Source organism: Diospyros lotus, chromosome 9, assembly GCF_014633365.1.
Source record: "Diospyros lotus cultivar Yz01 chromosome 9, ASM1463336v1, whole genome shotgun sequence".
Lineage (NCBI taxonomy): Eukaryota > Viridiplantae > Streptophyta > Magnoliopsida > Ericales > Ebenaceae > Diospyros > Diospyros lotus.
In genome coordinates, this window is record NC_068346.1 from 29,491,258 (window position 1) to 29,515,987 (window position 24,730).

The window sequence follows — 24,730 nt, forward strand, 5'->3', positions numbered from 1 at the left end:
ACACCTCTATGTGGTCAACTTCTAGCATCTAGTTATCTTTTTTTGCCATGTGGGTTTCTTGCCATATCTTTTGCCCGAGTCTTGCTTCTTTTAAGATTCAATTATTGATCCTTGTTTATGTGGTTAAATCATTTTTACTTAAATTTTGTCTAATTTGTGCTCTATCCACATTCTCATTGACCCTTGTTCATTCTTCTTTCATCTATTTTACTTTATTGTTCTTATTTTTGTTTCTTTTTCTTCTCTATTCTGTTTTTTTTTTTTTTGGGGGGAGGGGGGGGGGGGTGGGGGGGGGGGGGGGGGGGGGTGGGGGGGTGGGGAAGGGTTGTTGGGGCAGAGTTTAGATATTTATTTCTAATTTTGTTGTTTCTTGTTTCACATGTCAACATTTTGGTAGCACCTTCATGTATATGGTATTTTTTTATTTTTTAGTTAAAAACTATGAACACGTGGATTATTTGTGTACTCATAGGGGTATGCTTGCCCAAATAAGAAATGACAGTGTGTTTGGAGATATGTGTACTTGACAAAAGAATAAAAAGTACCTACTCAAAAATATCAAGTTGATTAGGACACAAGTTTCACCCTAATATATGTGTATCTATGTATCTGCTGTATGAACGGATCATCAAAGTTCCACCTAGGCTCCACCAGACAGAGACAAACTTGATTTCCTGTTTTCTAAGTGAGTAGACAGAATATACCATGTTTTTCTCTTATTTTCTTGCATCTTATATTAATTTATTACTTGCTCTATCTTAATTACTTATGAACATATTGCTTAAATGATTTGAAACTCATGAAATGTTTTCAGCTTACTTGTGAAAGAAATTACTGGCACGTACTTACTTTTATATTACTTATTGATACCATTATATGTATTGTTTATTGATTATTGATTACTATATATATATATAATGATACTGCTACTATTTGCCTACTTTACTGCATACAATTGTCAATAAATATTGTTTATAACTGATGATTATTAAGTTTTATGAATTATCAGGCTATAAACATAAAAATGTTTAGAATGCAGGCTGCATTAGTATTGCATTTTTTTTCTCGTGTTTGTTTTTCTTTTCCTTTTCTTTTCCTTGGTCCAAGGGTGGGTCTATCAAATTATTTTTCACGTCGTATGGAGTATATTTTGGTAAGTTGGAGTATATTTTTTATGTTGTCTTCATATTTTTTATTATCTTCAATATAGAACATGGGTGGTCGCAGAGGTAAGAGTAAGGAACCAATATCGTGGTCTGATGAGAACAAACATGCATTTATCGGTATTCCTTACGAAAATGTGAAATTGGGGATTTTGCAATGTTCTACATTCATGAAAGACGATTGGGGCAAGATCAATCAATCCATGATTACTCTCACAAAAATGGATTATGACAAAGATAGATTAAAGGGGAAATGGAACCGTTTACGTAAGATACATTGCTTGTTCTCTGAACTTTTAGGACATACAGGTGTTACATGGGATCCAAATACCAACAAAGTTAATGCTCCAGAGGAAGTTTGGCAACACTTTTATATGGTATATATTTTTATTAAAAAATATTTTCACCATCATTTTTTATCATATCAATCTTATAATATGATAATGTGTCTTATTTTTATTATAGTAGATTAACAAGTCCGAGTACAAAATATTCGAGAAGGAAGGATGTAAGCACTATGAAACTCTTGGAGAGATATTTGGCAGGACTATAACTACTGGAGGATTAGGCAATGCTTCCACTCAGCTTCCTCCAAAATCAGAGGAAGAAAGGCAGTTAGAAGATGATTTTTTGAATAAAAGAATTTATGTACGTGTGGAGAATGCTGATGAAGTTACAAATACTCGTCAACGTGAAGAAATTGGTGAATCTAGCGAATGTTGACGTAAGGAACCTAAGATTAGTAAAACTGATAAACTCGATGCTTGCATGGCACAATGGTCATCTACAGTTAATATGAGGAATGAAGAAACTGAACTTAGGACACTTTACCTAAAAGAAAAGCTTGCATCTTGAACAATATGTGGTTTGCATGCACATCTTGAACAATATGGAAGAAGTGTTTAATGAGGTTTATATGAAAGCGATAAAGGCTTTTAAGGATCCAGATTTTAGAGTGTCATTTGTGAAGATGCCAGAAATTAGAATAAGACCTATCTTGGAACTTCTTTGATTTGGTTGGTTGATTGTGTATTTTCTAATATCGTGTTATTTTCATTAGTGATGTTATAGCTTGAAGTATGGTGTTTTCTTACATTAACATCAAGTACTTTTTTATCTTCATAGTTTGATGTTGATGGTTGTAGAACTGTGTTCCAACTGGAACTGTTTGATGTTGAATTTATTTAGAATTGAATGCTTATTTATTTTGGGGATTTAATGATGCTTAATTGCTTTGTTGCCATCTTAGTTGGTGTTGATTATAATAAATGATGAATGATATGATTACTGATGATGATTATGAATATATTTATTTACAGGTCAACTAAATCAAATGTAGTTGGTAATATGCGTACTAATGATTCGACTGACGAAGATTTGAGTGATGATGATTTTTTATTTACGGATGATATTGTTGTGAATTTTGGGGATGTAGTAATGCTTAATTGCTTTGTTGCCAGCAAAAGTAGTGTCATTAGTAGGGTACCTTATAGAACGTCATTACTTACGAGGAAAATGTACATGCTAGAGATTCTGAATAGATATCCAGACGTGTGTTATCGTAATTTTCCTATGTAGAAACATGTGTTCATGAATTTTTGTGATATTTTGAAATAGAAGCAGTTATTGAAAGATGGAAAAAAAATGAGCTTCGAGGAGAGCGTTGCTATGTTTCTGATGATTGTAGGGCATACTACACGATACAGTATTTTTGGTGATAGGTTTCAACATTCCAACAACACCATACACAAATGGTTTAAACAAGTATTACGGGCTATTTACTCACTTGGCATATAGATAATTGATACCAACGTAGCAATGGCACCAACACCCAAGATGGGGGTGAATTGAGTTAATAAAAAATAATTTGCGTTTACAAAATTTCTTAATACAAAGTGATGTAAAATAAACTGAGTGAGAACTAAAATATGTTACAGATGAAATAGGAGAGCAAAAACGATAACAGGGACGATGATTTATATTTATTCGGCTTTCCAAGTCTAGTCCACTACCTTACCTTCTCACTAAGAATTTTACAAATGATTCACTATATAACCCCTACTTAGACAAGTAGGTCTCTTAGTCCATGACTAGGAAAAATTACAATCCTCCTGCACTCATAGGCCCTCTAGCTTACAACTAGTTAAAACTCAAAACGATGAGATAATACAATCTAAGAGTGAAAATTCTTAGTTACTGGTTCTCTCTTTAGAAAATAAGAGGCTTGAAATGAATATCACAAATTAGATACAAAGCCTCACAAAGATAATATTAACAAGAGAGAAAAATTTAAAGCACGTTGACACTTGAATGCTCGAACGTTGAATAATAAATGTTCCCAGAACTTTCAATGCATCTTCAACCGCCTATTTATAATTGATGGTGGATACATTTAAAATTTGGACTGTTGTGGGTGGTTGGTCGAGGATTTAATGCGCCAAAAACTAGTCATTGAGATAAATTGAGAAACAAATTGTTGACAGACAAAGAGATTAGTCGAAAGACAAGCAACATAAATTAGAAACATAGTCGACAGAAGGAAACATTAGTCGATAGATTAAGAAAAAACATCCTGATAGTCGACAAGGTAATATGCTTAGTCGACAAACAACACATGATGGTCGATAGGACCAAAGTCTTGGTCGACAGATTAAAAACATAGTCCACAGTCGACAAACATAAGAAACAACTTACTGGTAGTCGATAGAAACAAAGCTTGTAACATCCCGGTAATTTAAGAATAATTAATAACTATTAATTTAATTGGGAACAACTGATAATTATTAATTTAAATTGGGAGCGGTTAATAATTATTAATTATCATAATGATGGTGATTATCGAATATTTATGGGTTAAAGAAAATATTAATTTATTCATGTTAGGAGATGGGTAATTAATTGTTGTAAAACTTGGGGTATAAGAGCATTAATAAGTGAGCGGGTTTGTGACAATTTCTGAAAGTAATGGGCTTAAATGTAAATTTCGAAAATGGCTGAAGATTCCTTTAAGTTTACTAATGTGCATATATAAACTACAGGTACAGCCAGCTCGCGCGGTCACGCGTGCGCGTGCATTGGAGCCATAGGTTTGGGGCTCAAATCAGGTGCGCGAGGGAGATCTTTTGGCTGAATTAATTCAGCCATTCCTTGCCCAAAACAACGTCGTTTTGGGCAAGGCAATGGGGGGCTTCTAGGCGACCACGTGGCAGCCGCTGGTAGCCTTTCCTTTTGCCATTTTGCAGCAGAAATTGAAGAGGAATCGGGCAGCAACAGAAGGAAAAAATTAAGAAGAAAAGGAAGCAGCGCGCGACCATGGGAATGAGGAGGAAAAATCAAGGAAAAATAGAAGAATGCAATTTAATTAAAGTTTATAAATTCAGGTAAGTTGAGTGAGTTATGTGAATAAATTTATACAGTTGAAATTTAATTTAGGGTGCGAATTTATTAATTTTGGTTGATTAAATTATTAATTTACAATGTGTAATAATTTAATAGTGTATGGGCGTATAAACACTGTAAGCAGCAAATTAAAGGCAAGCTCTCTACTCCCTTTGTGATTCTCATTCGATTTATGAATTCTATACCCTTCCTCAACCCGATTTGGTGATAGAAATTAATTGTATGCGTTATACTTAATTATTATCTGATTTTTATTAAATTAAATTAAGTAGAAGACTTTCGGGGTTTAATTCTGTAAATGTTTATGAGGTATTGTATCGCCCCCACTTCCTTGGGAATGATGCCGAACTTGGTTGGAGTTAGGTTCTTAGTGAGTCAGTGGTGGTTGTGGATACCCTCTGGGGTGAGTTGTTGTAACCAGGGGTCTTGGGGTTTTACTTGTGTGAGTTGTAGAGTGTGGGATATATAGCTACTGACCGTCGATCGTTGGGTCATGGTAGTTGATGGCTGGATGTTTGGGCGCTGGTTATCAACTGTTACGATAGACTATAAACTGGTCGGGCAAGCTAGTATCGTCGGACACCCATTACTGGTGTTATGCGTATCATGATGTGATTGTGGTTTTGTGTGGGCGTGAGTGGTGATAACAGGCAGCGTGAGCTGTCGTCCGGTGAGGTAACGTGTCGATTATTTAGTGACACTAAGACGAACCGTCATTAGGCCGAAGGCGGCTGTTGACCGGTTGTTCTTAGTCATAGGTTGTCGACTGGTACTTGATCACTGTCGATCGGCTTTGCCATTATGTGGCATATTGCATGACATTATAGTGCATGGGATTGGGCTTACATTCATTGAGGCTCATGCTTTGTATGTACGGGGAAGTGTGCACATTGGCATAACTCGATTGGCCTGTTAAGTGCCAATTTGGGTACGATAGGCAAGCATGTGTATTTAGAGCATTTTGCTTGTGTGGGTACTTATATGGGCGTAGCATGGCCAGATGCTTGGTTTATGGGGGCCTTGTCATCACGTTAATGCTGCAAGAGCCATTGCATTTCTTATCTGTTGCATCTCGTGGTTACCGTTTGACTTGGTATTTGATTGTGGCTTATGGTATGGAGTTGACCCTCAATAGCTATGAGTGTGAGTTGGGATCCAGATAGCTATGACAGGAGGACTTCGGTATGTGACTGTGGTGAGAGCTTCGGGCTCGTGTGGATTGTGTTGTGAGTGCCTCGGGCTCATGGGCTTTATGCCAGCCAGTTCATTGCTGTGGCAGGTTTGTATGCTGGGACTTGGGTGCCAGGATGTGCATTTCTTATGTGGGCCCCAGGGACTGTTATGTGCATTGTTATATTTTTGTTAAGCACTGGATATCCTGTTGCACGTTATGGCGTGGCATTTTCATATGTTGCATTGCACTTTGTGCGGATGTATTCTTGGTAAGGGATGTACTCCCAATGATGTCATTGTAAAGTTGCGAGGTGTACTTGATTGTGGTTTATTTCTGGTTTATTTTTGTCTAGCGAGGTACATGTCAGGTATGGCTATTTCAGGTTTTGGTCAGTCTTACCTACATTTAGTGGGATGTGTTCCGGTGTGGGAGATCTATGCTTAGCCTTACCTCTATTCTTCATTATGCTTGCTGGGCCTTGTTGCTTATTTTGTTCTTACCATCATTCTAGGTGTGGAAGCTGATGCCATGGTTAGCCCATTGGGCATGTCAGTTATAGTTAGCTGTGTGTACAGGGCAATCCCGACTAAAAGATTTGTGAGGTGCGAGTTGTGATTAGGGGCTCAAACATTGTGGCTTGTTTAGTTTATCTGGTTATTTAATTTGTTGTTATGTATGATTAAGCCTCCGAGTGATGTGTTTTATATTTATTTAGCTTCCGCTGTTGTGGTGTGTTGTATGATTTTGGTTGAATTGTAATTAAAAATTGAGGAAAAATTTACAGATCGTCACAAAGCTTCTGTCGACAGAAGCAAATTTAACAACACTGATAGTCGACAGATACACTAAACACAATCGATAGATGCTCATGCATAGTTGACGGATTGAACACTCTTAGTCAACTATTCAATTAGAAAAAGATAATAACATGAAGAAGAACGTTTGAATAAAATAAGTGAGATTCCACACATAAACATCTTTAATCATTGAACTCTCTTAACTTTGTTTCTCTTGAAAGCAAGTTGAGATTATCAAAATGAAATTAATTTTGACATTAAATGCTAAATCTTATTTCTTTAGATTTCAAGATTGATTTTCATAACTTTGTGTCATTATCAAAAGTCTTTTAAGATTTAAGAGTAAAATATCAATAATATGTCCGACACATCAAAATGTGCCACATGAGCGGATTTTGCGCAAATTTTCTTACTTTAAGAATTGCATAGGCACAATAGATGGAACACATATTACAGCTTGGGCACCTGCATTGAGATAAACATCTTTCCGTAGAAGGAAAACTAATATAACACAAAATATGATGTTGACGTGTGATTTTGATATGAAGTTCACATTTGTGTATTCATTGATATGAAGGCAATAAAAGGTACTGTTAATGATTTGCGAGTATTCATTGATGCAGTCACAAGAACCTCAAACAACTTTCCAATGCCACGTGGAGGTATATTCTAATATTTCAAATAATTTGTCAAATATTTTTATAATATTATAGTCTTTAGATTTTTTTTCTTTTTTTCTTTTTTTTTTTTTTTGCAGATCAATTTTACCTTGTTGATTCTGGTTATCCAAACATACCTGATTTTCTTGCCTTTTATTGAGGGCGAAGATATCATCTGCATGATTATGTTGAACGAGGAAGACTACGTGGAAAGAAAGAACTGTTCAACTATAGACACTCTTCGTTATGTACATTATCGAACGTTGCATTAGAGTTTTAAAGGCAAGATTTCCTATTTTAAAATTAATTACCAATTATCCACTTAGGGGGCGTTTGTTAAAATGAGCAAGATAAGGTGGTATCAAGATAAGATTGTGATGCTTTCTGGATCAAGATATGGAATGATCAAGATAAGGCCGGGAAGCATTCCGAGATTTCTATCAGACTGTTTGTTAAATTTTTTAGAATCCACTGATAATTGTATTTTTTCTTTCCATGTGTTTGTTAATACATATGATAAGCACCGAGATAAGGGTTTTTTTTACCAAAATATCCCTATTATCAAATTTATGATTAAAATAGTATTTTATGATTAATATGAATTGTCAAAAAAATTAAGATTAAAATTAAAAATAATATTTTATTTTTCAAATTCATGTCCAAAAATAAATTTAAAAAGAGTTGAAAAGAGTTAAATAAAATATATATAGAGAGAGAAATTTAAATTTAAAAAATCAATGAAATGAATAATGTCATTTAAATTTTAAAAATTGACAAAACATATAATAATTTAAAAATATATTAAAAAATATTAATTATAAGAGTTAAATAAATAAGGTTTTTTAATAAATTTAAATCTTTAAAATACACTAAATGGCATTAATTATTTTACAAAGAGCAGATAAGTAATTCAACCTTATCTTGAAAGAGCAAGATAAATTTATCCGAGGGGGGAGGTCGGATAAATTAATCTTGAAAGGGGAAGATAACAGGTCACGTGAGGCCTTTTCTGGAAATGATCAGATAAGGTTAACAAACACGTTGAAAATACCAAACATCCGAAATGCTTCCATATCCCTATTGCATGTTGTGCAATACATGACTATATTCGCCAAGAGCACGCTTTAGATAACTTGTTCGATAAGTTTTCATCAGTGAATATGGTATTTCAAGATATGCCGGAATCAAGTCAAAATCAAGAACCCATACAATTTGATGCTAGTCAAAAAGTTTAAACGAGACAAATCAGGGATCAAATTACTACATAAATGTGGAATGATTCTTTAAGGCGTCATACATGATTATGTAGATTTATTTTAATATTTAGTACACAAATGGGACATGGCTAACATGAACCAGATCTCATTAGGGCACTCTTCTTCTTATTAGATTGAGAGATCACAGAAAGAAAGAAAGAGAGAGAGAGACATATGGAATGTGATAGAATAGAAAAGGAGAAGAGGCTGAGAGGGAGAACTCTGGTTGAAGGTGATGGGTAGTTATAGGTGAATAAGGGTTTGGTATGAATGGAGAGATAATTAGTGGGGGTGGTCGTATTCAATAGCTTCTTGGTATTGAATTATATGGAAGTAAAAGAAAGTTAGGCTTCTCGAGAAAATATTAAGGTACAATATAATATTAGTACTTTATAGCATACTGGATGTGTTTGGGAAACAAAGAGGAAAAGTTGCCAGCCGTAAGCCCCGCAATCAACTCTTTCGTACGTCTTCACAAATTCCAGCTTCTATAAGAGACCGTTACGGGAGCACTTGGCCGTTCAATATCGCCTAAGAATTTGACTTATGTTAAACCGTTTGAACCCCCTTCGATTTAGCTTCATGTATCCATGCATGATTTCAATTCGTGTTTTGCATTGTCAACTTCAAAACAGTTGTTTTAATATCAAACAAGGAAGGATGATTACAAGGATGCCTGAGTTTCATTAATTCCTGTTTATTAACCCTCTTATATTCAAAATTTGAATACATATTATAATAATATCACATTAATATAATCAAGTAAATATTATGATTGCATTAAATATTTTTTCATGTCGGGCTATTTTAAAATGTGTTTAATGGTATATCCAAACTCTTGGTCAACCCCATATTTTTGTTCTTGTATTTTCACGTTTTTTTCATGTGATTATCTGAATTTTTCGTTATTTTAATTACATTTATAGACCTGTAATTTCAAATCAATTTAACCCTTCTATTTTGGAAATTTTCAACTTAAGTTTTTTGTTGTTTCCATTATATACATTTTGATACGTAAAGAAAAAGATAAAGTGAGATGAGTTAATTTAACTATTTTTTTATATGTCAAAATATATGGGTTAAATTGACTAAAAAATACAAGTACAAGAGTGTAATCAAAATAATAAAAAGTTTGAATTATTACATAAAAAAAATCAAAATATATAAGTTAAATTGAATTAAAAATACATATATACGGATATAATTAAAATAATAAAAAAAAGATAAAAACACATGAAAAAAATATGAATTTGGACCCAAACTCTTTGAAATAGCTTGATTTTAAAATACTCAATATTTATGCACATTGCCGGGGAAGGAAACTACATGGAAGATGGTACTGGAAAGCAAGTAATGAGTAGAGTTGTTGACTTCATCTGCATGGATAATGTAAATCTTATAAACATGCAACTGTTTATCCCTTTATTATACAATTCATCCTATTTATTTATGAGAAAAAAAAACTTCCATATATATTAATTAATTGGGTAAATGACTGAGAATCATTAACCTTCAATGGGCACAAACATTGCATAAACTAATTATAAGTCAATTAAATATTGATATAGAACAACCACAATTTTTATGGGCACAGATAGGGCAATCATTTGCCTTTATTTCCCAACATATATATATATATATATATATAATCCAGAACCCTAGTTACCAAGCAGATCACTTATTTTACTATAACTTCATATAAAATATTTTTTCTTCTTCCAGTATAAAGGGATGAGTTACTCCACTTAACCATAGCTGCACATCCCATAAGCACATGAGCTTCCCTTCTCACACTCGTTGTTGCAACGGCCACAGTGCTTGTTGTTCACATTTGGGTTCACGCACACTCCTTTGCAGCATATTTCCGGGTACCCACAACTCTTTCCACACTTCCCACAGTTGAACTTATCCGCCATTAGGTTCACACACCGTTTGCCGCAACAGAGAGTACCGGCGGCACAAACCTTATGGTCCTTGTCACATGTCATGGGAGGAGGCCTGCGCGTTGGGGTTTCGTCGAGAAACCGGCTGGTTTTGTGGACATAATGGAAATCTGGGGCTGCAGTAGTAATGGCTGTGGCCATCACCACCACTGCTAGCAGGACGAACAAAACCCTGGATGACTCCATCCAATGTCAGCAATAAGAAGAAGCGATGGATGTGTTATATTAAGGAGAGTTGCTACTGCTTTGATGGAAATGAATTACGAGAGAGATCGATGGTGAGGTATTTATAGAAAAATCTGTAGTTCAGCAAGATGCACATGGTTGTATTAATAAATAATAATCAGTAGCCGACAAGAAATTAAGTAAACAAAAGTTAGGCTTAGTCGTATGTTTAAATTGATTTAAGTTTTGTCTAAATTGGAAAATGTTATATGGATCTGGAAAATGTGGTGCACGTGCTGTGATTGATGATGAAACAGTAGTGTTGGACGTAACCATCATCCTATACCCATGAATTAGACGACGATGAATACAACTAACGTTATGTGTTGGTTCCTATGGCGAAATCGAAAATGAATAGGTTGGGCACGATGTGTGAATCTTGGCATCTGAGTAGTAAAATGTTCTGTAAACTTAACAACAGAAGGAGGTCATTTATGAAACTTAAGTCAGCAATTCCAAGGCCTTCCGGGTCAAGGTCACTGCGTTGAAGAAGTGAAATAAGTTTGATTATATATAGTTACTAATTCAGTTTAGTTTAGGCTTTTCAATATATTTAACGTAAGTTAATTAATTGAGTTGAATTGTTTTACTGGACACTACTCTATTTATTTACAGTACTTTTCGAACATAAACTTAATGTAACGCACTCAAATTTAACGCTAAATAGGATTTTGTCATTTTCTTCTCTCCCTTGGAGTGCAGCCAAAATGCTGGTTTTGAATGACATCTTTGTGACCAACTGGGTAGGAGGCACCAAACATGACATATGATCCTATGGCCCAAGGTTTTATAGATCAATTGTGCATGCTTTATTGAACTCCTTGAACATGACATCAAACCAGTTGAATTAGCAAAAATCTTTGCGTGATCCTATAAAACTTTTTATTTCTTAATGAGCTACAGTTAATGTGAAATTAATTGTGATTCATTATATGGTTTACACACATATATATAATCAAAAAATATTATTTAAATACTCACTTGTATTATATTTGATAGGGTTGTGCATAATTTCGGTTAGACTGAACTAATCGAACCAGTCGATGAGGTTCGATTTTTCAGTAGTCAGTTAGCGGTTTGGTTATTTTTTGTAGAAATTTCGATTAGTTTTTGTCGGTTTGATTATCATTGTCATCTTAATTGAAGAAAACGAATTGACTAAAGTTACAAAACGATATCGTTTTGGGTGCACTATAAAAGAAAAATAGTAGGCAGAATCACAAAAATGGCGGAAGATCAAACCGATTTTCACCTGTTCGGTCCTTCTGTTCTACCTTTTTTGGCCCTTCGCTCTCGTTCCTTTCCCTTCCCCATCTCCTGCTGGTCGGCCCTATTCCCCAAAGACCCATTGGATCTCTTTTGACTGAGTAATGGTTTGGTTTGGGAAAAACCAAACACTATTTCAATAGGTATGATTTGGTTATGATTTTTACTAAATCCAAACCAAAACCCGAATTGAAACCGAATCGAATGTGTGGGTAACCAAACCGAACCGAATTGAATACACATATATATAATATATATATATTTATTTAATATATTATATATACACATAATATATATATTGACTAATGCATTTTTTTACAAGTATTTTAACTAATGCATTACAAATATATAAAATATTTAACATTTATAAAGTAATTAACAAATAAAAATAAAACCTAATCTTAAATTATTTTATTTTTATCAATCAAATAATTATATTCAAAAGGTTTGAAGTTAATTTGTAACATTATGCAAGAAGAAGGTAAATTTATTAGAGTTTGTCTTTGTTTGTCATTGAGTTATCAAAATTTTTTATGAATACTATTTGCAAAAGTTTGTCTTTGTTTGTTAATTAGTATGGATCAAATTAAAAAAAACCATGATTAAAACCGAAATCGAACCAAAACCCAATGGTTTGGTTATGGTTTTTAATTTTTAAAACCAATGGGTAATGATTTGGTTTTGGTTTTGGTTTTAGTAATTTAAGTTTGGTTTGGTTATAGTTTTGGCAAAAACCAAAATCAAACCGAACCATTACCATCCCTAATCAAACCCCTTAAGTCTTCAAGTCAGACTTTTTCTAAGTCTCAAAATAAAATTCTGCTCTGATACCAACTATAATACCCTGCATTTTTTCCAAGCGTGTCACTACATTCGGTCTCAACATAAATATATACATTCTTTATACACGATACATTTCTTAATACCTTAAGTACCGTATTTCAAAGGAAATCCCCCAACATATCATCATAAATGCGAAAGCAATAATCGAAACCTGATATGGTATATAATCAAATTCACTTTAATTCATAACATGAAAATTCGTACCATCATATCTCCAAATGAAATACATGGAGAACCATCTTTCAAAAATAGCAACTGAGTACCTCAATTAACATTGAATAATATTATATGATCGATTTCTCAAAATATCATTCGTAACACATAACATACCTTGATCTTACAAGACAAATCCTCAATGGGACATAAGACTAACACTACAAGAAATACACTATTTAGCGACGAGACAAAAGCCATCCTAATTAGCGATGGATTTTTGTCTCTAAATTTTTGCAACGAATTTGCGACTTTTTATTCCATTGCAAATATTTTTGAATTTAGCAACAGAAACTCCGTCGCAAAAAAGAAAAAAAATTAATTTAAAAAAATTCAAACATTAGCGAAAGAAAAAATTCGTCGCTAAAATAGGAAAAAAATAAAATAAAAAATTAAAACTTTAGCAAGGGAATAAATCCGTTGCTAAAAAAAGAAAAAAAATAAAATAAAAATTAAAAACTTTAGCGATAAAAAAAATCTGTAGCTAAAAAAGGAAAAAAATAAATTAAAAAATAAAAATTTTAGCGACCGAATAAATTTGTTGCTAAAAGAAGAAAAAAATAAAATCAAAATTAAAAACTTTAGCGACGAAAAAAATTCATTGCTAAAAATTTTAAAAAAATTAAAAATCTAAAACTTTACCAACAGAAAAATCCATCTCTAAAAAAATAAAAAATAAATTAAAAAAATATAAACTTTAGCAACGGAATAATCCCATCGCTAGAAAGAAAAAAATAAAAATTTAAAAATTTAGTGACTGAATAAATCTGTCACTAAAAAGGGAAAAAATAAATTTAAAAAATAAAAAACTTTAGCGAAGGAATAAATTCATCACTAAATAAGGAAAAAAATAAAATAAAAAAATGGTACATAAATAAAAATTAAATTTATATTTGTTACTCAATTTCATTAAATATATATATATTTTTAATTGTGACAAGTTAAACTTTACGTTATTTTTCTTACTTCTATGTATTTGTATTTATCTTTTTTTTTTTTACACATTAAAGTAAAGTGGTTAAATTGAATAAAAAATATAAATATAAAAATTAATTTAACTTAAAAATATAAATAAAGAATTGTAATTAAATAAAAAAAATTTAAATAAGTGTACCAAAAAAAAAACATAATAGTACATAAATAAAAATCTAGATGTGCCCCATATATGCATGCATTTTTGAAAGATATTGATCTTTATTTTTGAGTAATTTGTTATCCTTTAGTGGATACCAATATTTTTAATTGAATAATATGCAGATAGAATAAAAATAATATCCATGATGTTGAAATTATACGTTTCACTTGTTTTAAATTTCATCATTAACTAGATGATGTCAAGCTATATAATTTAGGAGTTTATACAAGAACTTAGTAATATTACTGAAATTATCCTTTAACAAAATATTTATAAAATTTTAATGTGAAATTCGTAAAATATTTAAATTAAATTTAAAATCTGATTTGGTAATGAAAATATTCATAGTTAAATATAGAATTTATAAAAATTTCAATTAAATTCAAAATTAGTGACGGAATATTTCGTTTTTAAGTTGCAAATTAATAAAACATGAAATTATAAATTAAATTCAAAATGAGAGATGGAATATTTTGAAAATAAGTTTGAAAACTTTTGGGGTGCAAATGTAATTCTAAAAAGTTTAAACAAAAATGCAATATAAATATTTTATACGCATAATAAATCAATGAGACTTTCAGATCAGCTAGACGCGCACACGCGTTTAAGTTTTTGGAGACTGGGAGGTCCAGGGTTCAATCATTGAAAAAGACAAGAATAAATCGCTCGCTAGGAAAATAATTTCCGGGAGCAGGTACATATCTTTATTAATAGCGGAGTAGGAAGTACCCATCAGCGAATACATATTTTTAATTATAATATCATATCCAAAATTATATATTTAATTATTTAATTATATATTTACTATACTGCACTCCAATTAATTGTATAATTGAGATGAATAATAATTTTTGATAATATTTTTAGTATTTTTGATTATTTTTTACTGTGCTACACTACAAAGTCTTTTTTACTACTATATTATATCTATATTGTTTTACTCATTTGAATAATAATATAAAATTGTATTCTTTAATTAATGAAATGATCTTCAACTTTATCTCAAAGAGCACTTTTAAAGAAATGATTGTTCATTTTGTTTTCCTCTTAAGAGACTTGTCATATTCACAAGATAGGCTTTCTAGCAAGAATGCTAGATGATACAATCTACCACAATACTTGTAGGCACTCTACCACTTGCTAAGTAACACAAAAAAAATTGCTTTAATAAAAAGAGAGAATATAAAAATTAAACTTCTCAGTTATAATATCTCTCAATTGATACAAGGCTTAGAAAATAAATAATAACAATGAATACAACAATAGTTTTGAGAAAAATTGTGTCAATTTAAAGCATAAGAGATGAAATATAACCACTTGTAAATTGAAACACTTACACTTGTAATGAATGTTCTCTAACCCCATAAATGCTGCACCAACCAAGTATTTATAGTTGAAGGCGAGAAATGCCAAAAAGCCATTGGGAAAAGTTGAGTTGCATTAAATTCACTTGTTAAAAATAATTTTTAGTTTAAAGAATATATATAATTTAAAACTAAAAATTAATTAGTCAAATAATTTATATAATTATTATTATTATTTATAACATAAAAACTATTGATCATTCAAAAAATAAAAGACTAATCTTAACCTCCCATTTTATAATTAAGAATAAAGTTGCATGCTATTGAAAAATATTTTAATTAAAAAATAATTTATTTCCTCCTTCAGTCATTGTTCTTCAAGTACTCTTAGTGTTTTATTTCTTTTGCAAGAGAGGAATATGGTTGGCTTACCATATAAATAGGGTCGAGCCAAGCTCAATAGGTTTGAGCTTGAGACCTAGCCTGAACCAACTTGAAAAAAAGTTCGACTCCGCATAAAAATATATAATATATTAAAAATAATAAAAATATATAATATCATTCAATTAAGCTTATTGAGTTAAGTTTCAAACCAAATGCTTAGGGCCTGTTCTCTTTGTCATTTTCGAGTCGTTTTCTATTTTCAGTTTTTCAAAACACTCAAAACATGTTCTTTTTGTTATTTTTAAAAACGCATTTTAAAAAATAAGAGAATATTTTGTAAAGGAAATGAAAAACAATAAAAAATTGTTTTGGCTGTTTTCAGCCAAAACACGGTTAAAATTTAAAACACGGAAAACAATCGTGTTTTCAGATTCACGCGGTGCAAACGCTTCCGAGTCCAGAATCCATCTCTCTGGCTTCTGATTTCCTGAAACTCAAGCATCCATATTTCTTCTCTCTTCCAAACTCCAACAACCCAGATCTTCCTACCCATCTTCCACGCCTGCCACGGCCGTCACCGCCACCAAGCATCGTCGACCACCATCTTTTTCCCTCTTCCAAATCTGAACAGATCTGACTCCATCTCGGCCATCAATCATGTCTCTCTTCCTTGTTGGTCATCGATTGCGACTCTCTTCATCTCTTCTAGCAGTCGTCGACTCTTTTTCTTCCTTGTTGGCCTTCGCAGCGCCTTCCACAGCCATCGCTGCCACTGCACGTCATCGCCACCAGCAACCCAAATCTGCAATGCCTCGCCATCGCCTACGCTGGTCGTGTCTTCTTCCCTGCGTCGTCCGTCACTTCCTTCTATGAATCTCGTCTTCAGGTCAAACCCATTATATTCTGATTTCAGTTATTTTGTTCATAATTTGATTTGTATTCTGATTTAAGTGATTTCAGTAATTTTGTTTCTAAGATGCTTAAATTTGGATCTAACAAAATATGTATGAATTTGGTTGACAAAATGACCTCACAACTTCACAATTGGTAGGTTATTTTGTTGTATTAGGATAAAGTTTTGCATCTGATATTTCATATTTCTTCTGTTGTGAAGTTATGCTTAGTTCACTGGTGGTGGAACACATTCTAATGATCCTTTATTATGTTTCTTTCTTTTGCAGATCTCAAGGTAAGCTACTGAAAATATAATCTCAAGTTTTATGCTTACTGTAAAAAGGATCTAAAAGCCTTTTTCCTTAGGGCATAGCTATTGCTACAACTTTATATTGATTAGTTATCCTGTAATATATATCAAATATCAACAAGCTTTGGCAAGTGCATCCCTTGTTCTTGCATCTGCATTTTGAAATATTATTGCCAAAACTAGGCTGTCCATGTTCTTTTTATTGGCATCATTTCTTAACTTCGAAGTCTCCTTAGGCCTATTATTATCTTTTTGTGTTACATCAGTTTTCTTGATTAGTATACAAGTAGTGTCCTTAGGTGGGTAAATAGACTTGGTTGCCAGTCAATCAGAATCATAGCCAACTTGCTTCCTTTATAAGGGCTCTACTTCACTAAAAATGTTATTGGTAGTGTAATCATTGATATACCTTGCCAATGGTCAATAGGGAAGTAGGAAAAGAATTTGATTGAATGTTTTTATTAACAATAGTTGATTACATTAGTTATCCTATTAAATATCCTCTTTCTCTGTCTTACATTAGGTATTGTGTGATGTATTCTTGCAGAGGGAAGGATCTTATAAGAATGCATGTTTATCAGTTTTGATTAGGTATATGAATCATGTTTTTTTATCGTTAACACCTCTCTGTGGTCAACTTCTAGCATCTAGTTATCTTTTTTTGCCATGTGGGTTTCTTGCCATATTTTTTGCCCGAGTCTTGCTTCTTTTAAGATTCAATTATTGATCCTTGTTTATGTGGTTAAATCATTTTTACTTAAATTTTGTCTAATTTGTGCTCTATCCACATTCTCATTGACCCTTGTTCATTCTTCTTTCATCTATTTTACTTTATTGTTCTTATTTTTGTTTCTTTTTCTTCTCTATTCTGTTTTTTTTTTTTGGGGGGGGGGGGGGTGGGGGGGGGGGGGGGAAGGCTTGTTGGGGCAGAGTTTAGATATTTATTTCTAATTTTGTTGTTTCTTGTTTCACATGTCAACATTTTGGTAGCACCTTCATGTATATGGTATTTTTTTATTTTTTAGTTAAAAACTATGAACACGTGGATTATTTGTGTACTCATAGGGGTATGCTTGCCCAAATAAGAAATGACAGTGTGTTTGGAGATATGTGTACTTGACAAAAGAATAAAAAGTACCTACTCAAAAATATCAAGTTGATTAGGACACAAGTTTCACCCTAATATATGTGTATCTATGTATCTGCTGTATGAATGGATTATCAAAGTTCCACCTAGGCTCTACCAGACAGAGACAAACTTGATTTCCTGTTTTCTAAGTGAGTAGACAGAATATACCATGTTTTTCTCTTATTTTCTTGCATCTTATATTAATTTATTACTTGCTCTATCTTAATTACTTATGAACATATTGCTTAAATGATTTGAAACTCATGAAATGTTTTCAGCTTACTTGTGAAAGAAATTACTGGCACGTACTTACTTTTATACTGCTTATTGATACCATTATATGTACTGTTTATTGATTATTGATTACTATATATATATATAATGATACTGCTACTATTTGCCTACTTTACTGCATACAATTGTCAATAAATATTGTTTATAACTGATGATTATTAAGTTTTATGAATTATCAGTCTATAAACATAAAAATGTTTAGAATGCAGGCTGCATTAGTATTGCATTTTTTTTCTCGTGTTTGTTTTTCTTTTCCTTTTCTTTTCCTTGGTCCAAGGGTGGGTCTATCAAATTATTTTTCACGTCGTGTGGAGTATATTTTGGTAAGTTGGAGTATATTTTTTATGTTGTCTTCATATTTTTTATTATCTTCAATATAGAACATGGGTGGTCACAGAGATAAGAGTAAGGAACCAATATCGTGGTCTGATGAGAACGAACATGCATTTATCGGTATTCCTTACGAAAATGTGAAATTAGGGATTTTGCAATGTTCTACATTCATGAAAGACGATTGGGGCAAGATAAATCAATCCATGATTACTCTCACAAAAATGGATTATGACAAAGATAGATTAAAGGGGAAATGGAACCGTTTACGTAAGATACATTGCTTGTTCTTTGAACTTTTAGGACATACAGGTGTTACATGGGATCCAAATACCAACAAAGTTAATGCTCCAGAGGAAGTTTGGCAACACTTTTATATGGTATATATTTTTATTAAAAAATATTTTCACCATCATTTTTTATCATATCAATCTTATAATATGATAATGTGTCTTATTTTTATTATAGTAGATTAACAAGTCCGAGTACAAAATATTCAAGAAGGAAGGATGTAAGCACTATGAAACTCTTGGAGAGATATTTGGCAGGACTACAACTACTGGAGGATTAGGCAATGCTTCCACTCAACTTCCTCCAAAATCAGAGGAAGAAAGGCAGTTAGAAGATGATTTTTTGAATAAAAGAATTTATGTACGTGTGGAGAATGCTGATGAAGTTACAAATACTCGTCAACGTGAAGAAATTGGTGAATCTAGCGAATGTTGACGTAAGGAACCTAAGATCAGTAAAACTGATAAACTCGATGCTTGCATGGCACAATGGTCATCTACAGTTAATATGAGGAATGAAGAAACTGAACTTAGGACACTTTACCTAAAAGAAAAGCTTGCATCTTGAACAATATGGAAGAAGTGTTTAATGAGGTTTATATGAAAGCGATAAAGGCTTTTAAGGATCCAGATTTTAGAGTGTCATTTGTGAAGATGCCAGAAATTAGAAATAAGACCTATCTTGGAACTTCTTTGATTTGGTTGGTTGATTGTGTATTTTCTAATATCGTGTTATTTTCATTAGTGATGTTATAGCTTGAAGTATTGTGTTTTCTTACATTAACATCAAGTACTTTTTTATCTTCATAGTTTGATGTTAATGGTTGTAGAACTGTGTTCCAACTGGAACTGTTTGATGTTGAATTTATTTAGAATTGAATGCTTATTTATTTTGGGGATTTAATGATGCTTAATTGCTTTGTTGCCATCTTAGTTGGTGTTGATTATAATAAATGATGAATGATATGATTACTGATGATGATTATGAATATATTTATTTACAGGTCAACTAAATCAAATGTAGTTGGTAATATGCGTACTAATGATTCGACTGACGAAGATTTGAGTGATGATGATTTTTTATTTACGGATGATATTGTTGTGAATTTTGGGGATGTAGTAATGCTTAATTGCTTTGTTGCCAGCAAAAGTAGTGTCATTAGTAGGGTACCTTATAGAACGTCATTACTTACGAGGAAAATGTACATGCTAGAGATTCTGAATAGATATCCAGACGTGTGTTATCGTAATTTTCGTATGTAGAAACATGTGTTCATGAATTTTTGTGATATTTTGAAATAGAAGTAGTTATTGAAAGATGGAAAAAAAATGAGCTTCGAGGAGAGCGTTGCTATGTTTCTGATGATTGTAGGGCATACTACACGATACAGTATTTTTGGTGATAGGTTTCAACATTCCAACAACACCATACACAAATGGTTTAAACAAGTATTACGGGCTATTTATTCACTTAGCATACAGATAATTGATACCAACGTAGCAATGGCACCAACACCCAAGATGGGGGTGAATTGAGTTAATAAAAAATAATTTGCGTTTACAAAATTTCTTAATACAAAGTGATGTAAAATAAACTGAGTGGGAACTAAAATATGTTACAGATGAAATAGGAGAGCAAAAATGATAACAGGGACGATGATTTATATTTATTCGGCTTTCCAAGTCTAGTTCATTACCTTACCTTCTCACTAAGGATTTTACAAATGATTCACTATATAACCCCTACTTAAACAAGTAGGTCTCTTAGTCCATGACTAGGAAAAATTACAATCCTCCTGCACTCATAGGCCCTCTAGCTTACAACTAGTTAAAACTCAAAATGATGAGATAATATAATCTAAGAGTGAAAATTCTTAGTTACGGGTTCTCTCTTTAGAAAATAAGAGGCTTGAAATGAATATCACAAATTAGATACAAAGCCTCACAAAGATAATATTAACAAGAGAGAAAAATTTAAAGCACGTTGACACTTGAATGCTCGAACGTTGAATAATAAATGTTCCCAGAACTTTCAATGCATCTTCAACCGCCTATTTATAATTGATGGTGGATACATTTAAAATTTGGACTGTTGTGGGTGGTTGGTCGAGGATTTAATGCGCCAAAAACTAGTCATTGAGATAAATTGAGAAACAAATTGTTGACAGACAAAGAGATTAGTCGAAAGACAAGCAACATAAATTAGAAACATAGTCGACAGAAGGAAACATTAGTCGATAGATTAAGAAAAAACATCCTGATAGTCGACAAGGTAATATGCTTAGTCGACAAACAACACATGATGGTCGACAGGACCAAAGTCTTGGTCGACAGATTAAAAACATGGTCCACAGTCAACAAACATGAGAAACAACTTACTGGTAGTCGATAGAAACAAAGCTTGTAACATCCCGGTAATTTAAGAATAATTAATAACCATTAATTTAATTGGGAACAGCTGATAATTATTAATTTAAATTGGGAGCGGTTAATAATTATTAATTATCATAATGATGGTGATTATCGAATATTTATGGGTTAAAGAAAATATTAATTTATTCATGTTAGGAGATGGGTAATTAATTGTTGTAAAACTTGGGGTATAAGAGTATTAATAAGTGAGCGGGTTTGTGACAATTTCTGAAAGTAATGGGCTTAAATGTAAATTTCGAAAATGGCTGAAGATTCCTTTAAGTTTACTAATGTGCATATATAAACTAAAGGTACAGCCAGCTCGCGCGGTCACGCGCGCGCGTGCATTGGAGCCATAGGTTTGGGGCTCGAATTAGGTGCGCAAGGGAGAGCTTTTGGCTGAATTAATTCAGCCATTCCTTGCCCAAAACAACGTCGTTTTGGGCAAAGCAATGGGGGGCTTCTAGGTGACCACGCGGCAGCCGCTGGTAGCCTTTCCTTTTGCCATTTTAAGCTGCATTTTGCAGCAGAAATTGAATAGGAATCGGGCAGCAACAGAAGGGAAAAATTAAGAAGAAAAGGAAGCAGCGCGCGGCCATGGGAATGAGGAGGAAAAATCAAGGAAAAATAGAAGAATGCAATTTAATTAAAGTTTATAAATTCAGGTAAGTTGAGTGAGTTATGTGAATAAATTTATACAGTTGAAATTTAATTTAGGGTGTGAATTTATTAATTTTGGTTGATTAAACTATTAATTTACAATGTGTAATAATTTAATAGTGTATGGGCGTATAAACACTGGAAGCAGCAAATTAAAGGCAAGCTCTCTACTCCCTTTGTGATTCTCATTCGATTTATGAATTCTATACCCTTCCTCAACCCGATTTGGTGATAGAAATTAATTATATGCGTTATACTTAATTATTATCCAATTTTTATTAAATTAAATTAAGTAGAAGACTTTCGTGGTTTAGTTCTGTAAATGCTTATGAGGTGTTGTATCGCCCCCACTTCCTTGGGAATGATGTCGAACCTGGTTGGAGTTAGGTTCTTAGTGAGTCAGTGGTGGTTGTGGATACCCTCTGGGGTGAGTTGTTGTAACCAGGAGTCTTGGGGTTTTACTTGTGTGAGTTGTAGAGTGTGGGATATATAGCTACTGACCGTCGATCGTTGGGTCATGGTAGTTGATGGCTGGATGTTTGGGCGCTGGTTATCAACTGTTACGATAGACTATAAACTGGTCGGACAAGCTAGTATCGTCGGACACCCATTACTGGTGTTATGCGTATCATGACGTGATTGTGGTTTTGTGTGGGCGTGAGTGGTGATAACAGGCAGTGTGAGCTGTCGTCCGGTGAGGTAACGTGTCGATTATTTAGTGACACTAAGACGAACCGTCATCAAGCCGAAGGCGGCTGTTGACCAGTTGTTCTTAGTCATAGGTTGTCGACTGGTACTTGATCACTGTCGATCGGCTTCGCCATTATGTGACATATTGCATGACATTACAGTGCATGGGATTGGGCTTACATTCATTGAGGGTCATGCTTTGTATGTACGGGGAAGTGTGCACATTGGCATAACTCGATTGGCCTGTTAAGTGCCAATTTGGGTACGATAGGCAAGCATGTGTATTTAGAGCATTTTGCTTGTGTGGGTACTTATATGGGCTTAGCCTGGCCAGATGCTTGGTTTATGGGGGCCTTGTCATCACGTTAATGCTGGGCTCCAGATAGCTATGACAGGAGGACTTCAGTATGTGACTGTGGTGAGAGCTTCGGGCTCGTGTGGATTGTGTTGTGAGTGCCTCGGGCTCATGGGCTTTATGCCAGCCAGTTCATGGCTGTGGCAGGTTTGTATGCTGGGACTTGGGTGCCAGGATGTGCATTTCTTATGTGGGCCCCAGGGACTGTTATGTGCATTGTTATATTTTTGTTAAGCACTGGATATCCTGTTGCACGTTATGGCGTGGCATTTTCATATGTTGCATTGCACTTTGTGCTGATGTATTCTGGGTAGGGGATGTACTCCCAACGATGTCATTGTAAAGTTGCGAGGTGTACTTGATTGTGGTTTATTTCTGGTTTATTTTTGTCTAGCGAGGTACATGTCAGGTATGGCTATTTCAGGTTTTGGTCAGTCTTACTTACATTTAGTGGGATGTGTTCCAGTGTGGGAGATCTATGCTTAGCCTTACCTCTATTCTTCATTATGCTTACTGAGCCTTGTTGCTTATTTTGTTCCTACCATCATTCTAGGTGTGGAAGCTGATGCCGTGGAGGTATATTCTAATATTTCAAATAATTTGTCAAATATTTTTATAATATTATAGTTTTTAGATTTTTTTTCTTTCTTTTTTTTTTTTTTTTGCAGATCAATTTTACCTTGTTGATTCTGGTTATCCAAACATACCTGATTTTCTTGCCTTTTATTGAGGACGAAGATATCATCTGCGTGATTATGTTGGACGAGGAAGACTGCGTGGAAAGAAAGAACTGTTCAACTATAGACACTCTTCGTTATGTACATTATCGAACGTTGCATTAGAGTTTTAAATGCAAGATTTCCAATTTTAAAATTAATTACCAATTATCCACTTAGGGGGCGTTTATTAAAATGAGCAAGATAAGGTGGTATCAAGATAAGATTGGGATGCTTTCCGGATCAAGATATGGAATGATCAAGATAAGGCCGGGAAGCATTTTAAGATTTCTATCAGACTGTTTGTTAAATTTTTTAGAATCCACTGATAATTGTATTTTTTCTTTCTATGTGTTTGTTAATACATATGATAAGCACCAAGATAAGGGTTTTTTTACCAAAATATCCCTATTATCAAATTTATGATTAAAATAGTATTTTATGATTAATATGAATTGTCAAAAAAATTAAGATTAAAATTAAAAATAATATTTTATTTTTCAAATTCATGTTCAAAAATAAATTTAAAAAGAGTTGAAAAGATTTAAATAAAATATATAGAGAGAGAGAGAAATTTAAATTTTAAAAATCAATTAAATGAATAATGTCATTTAAATTTTAAAAATTGTCAAAACATATAATAATTTAAAAATATATTAAAAAATATTAATTATAAGAGTTAAATAAATAAGGTTTTTTAATAAATTTAAATCTTTAAAATACACTAAATGGCATTAATTATTTTACAAAGAGCAGATAAGTAATTCAACCTTATCTTGAAAGAACAAGATAAATTTATCCGAAGGGGGAGGTCGGATAAATTAATCTTGAAAGGGGAAGATAAGAGGTCACGTGAGGCCTTTTCTGGAAATGATCAGATAAGGTTAAC

At 32.9% G+C, this 24,730-nt stretch overlaps 2 protein-coding genes across 2 annotated transcripts; one reads left to right on the forward strand and one right to left on the reverse strand.

Moving 5' to 3' along the window:
- The first annotated feature begins 1,213 nt into the window (after positions 1–1,213).
- On the forward strand, positions 1,214–1,886 carry LOC127809342 (uncharacterized protein At2g29880-like). Its single transcript, XM_052348106.1, has 2 exons — positions 1,214–1,540; positions 1,632–1,886. Exons 1-2 carry the CDS (start codon positions 1,214–1,216, stop codon positions 1,884–1,886), a joined length of 582 nt encoding a protein of 193 aa, XP_052204066.1.
- Positions 1,887–10,193: 8,307 nt separating this feature from the next.
- On the reverse strand, positions 10,194–10,577 carry LOC127809345 (protein STIG1-like). The gene has a single exon (XM_052348107.1). It carries the CDS (start codon positions 10,575–10,577, stop codon positions 10,194–10,196), a length of 384 nt encoding a protein of 127 aa, XP_052204067.1.
- Between the last annotated feature and the right edge of the window lie 14,153 nt (positions 10,578–24,730).

Excerpts from the sequence above, each read along its gene's own strand:
- LOC127809342 (XM_052348106.1), top strand. The coding sequence starts at position 1,214 with ATGGGTGGTCGCAGAGGTAAGAGTAAGGAACCAATATCGTGGTCTGAT. Across the intron at positions 1,541-1,631 it reads TTTGGCAACACTTTTATATG|ATTAACAAGTCCGAGTACAA; the intron begins GTATATATTTTT and ends TTATTATAGTAG.
- LOC127809345 (XM_052348107.1), bottom strand. The coding sequence starts at position 10,577 with ATGGAGTCATCCAGGGTTTTGTTCGTCCTGCTAGCAGTGGTGGTGATG.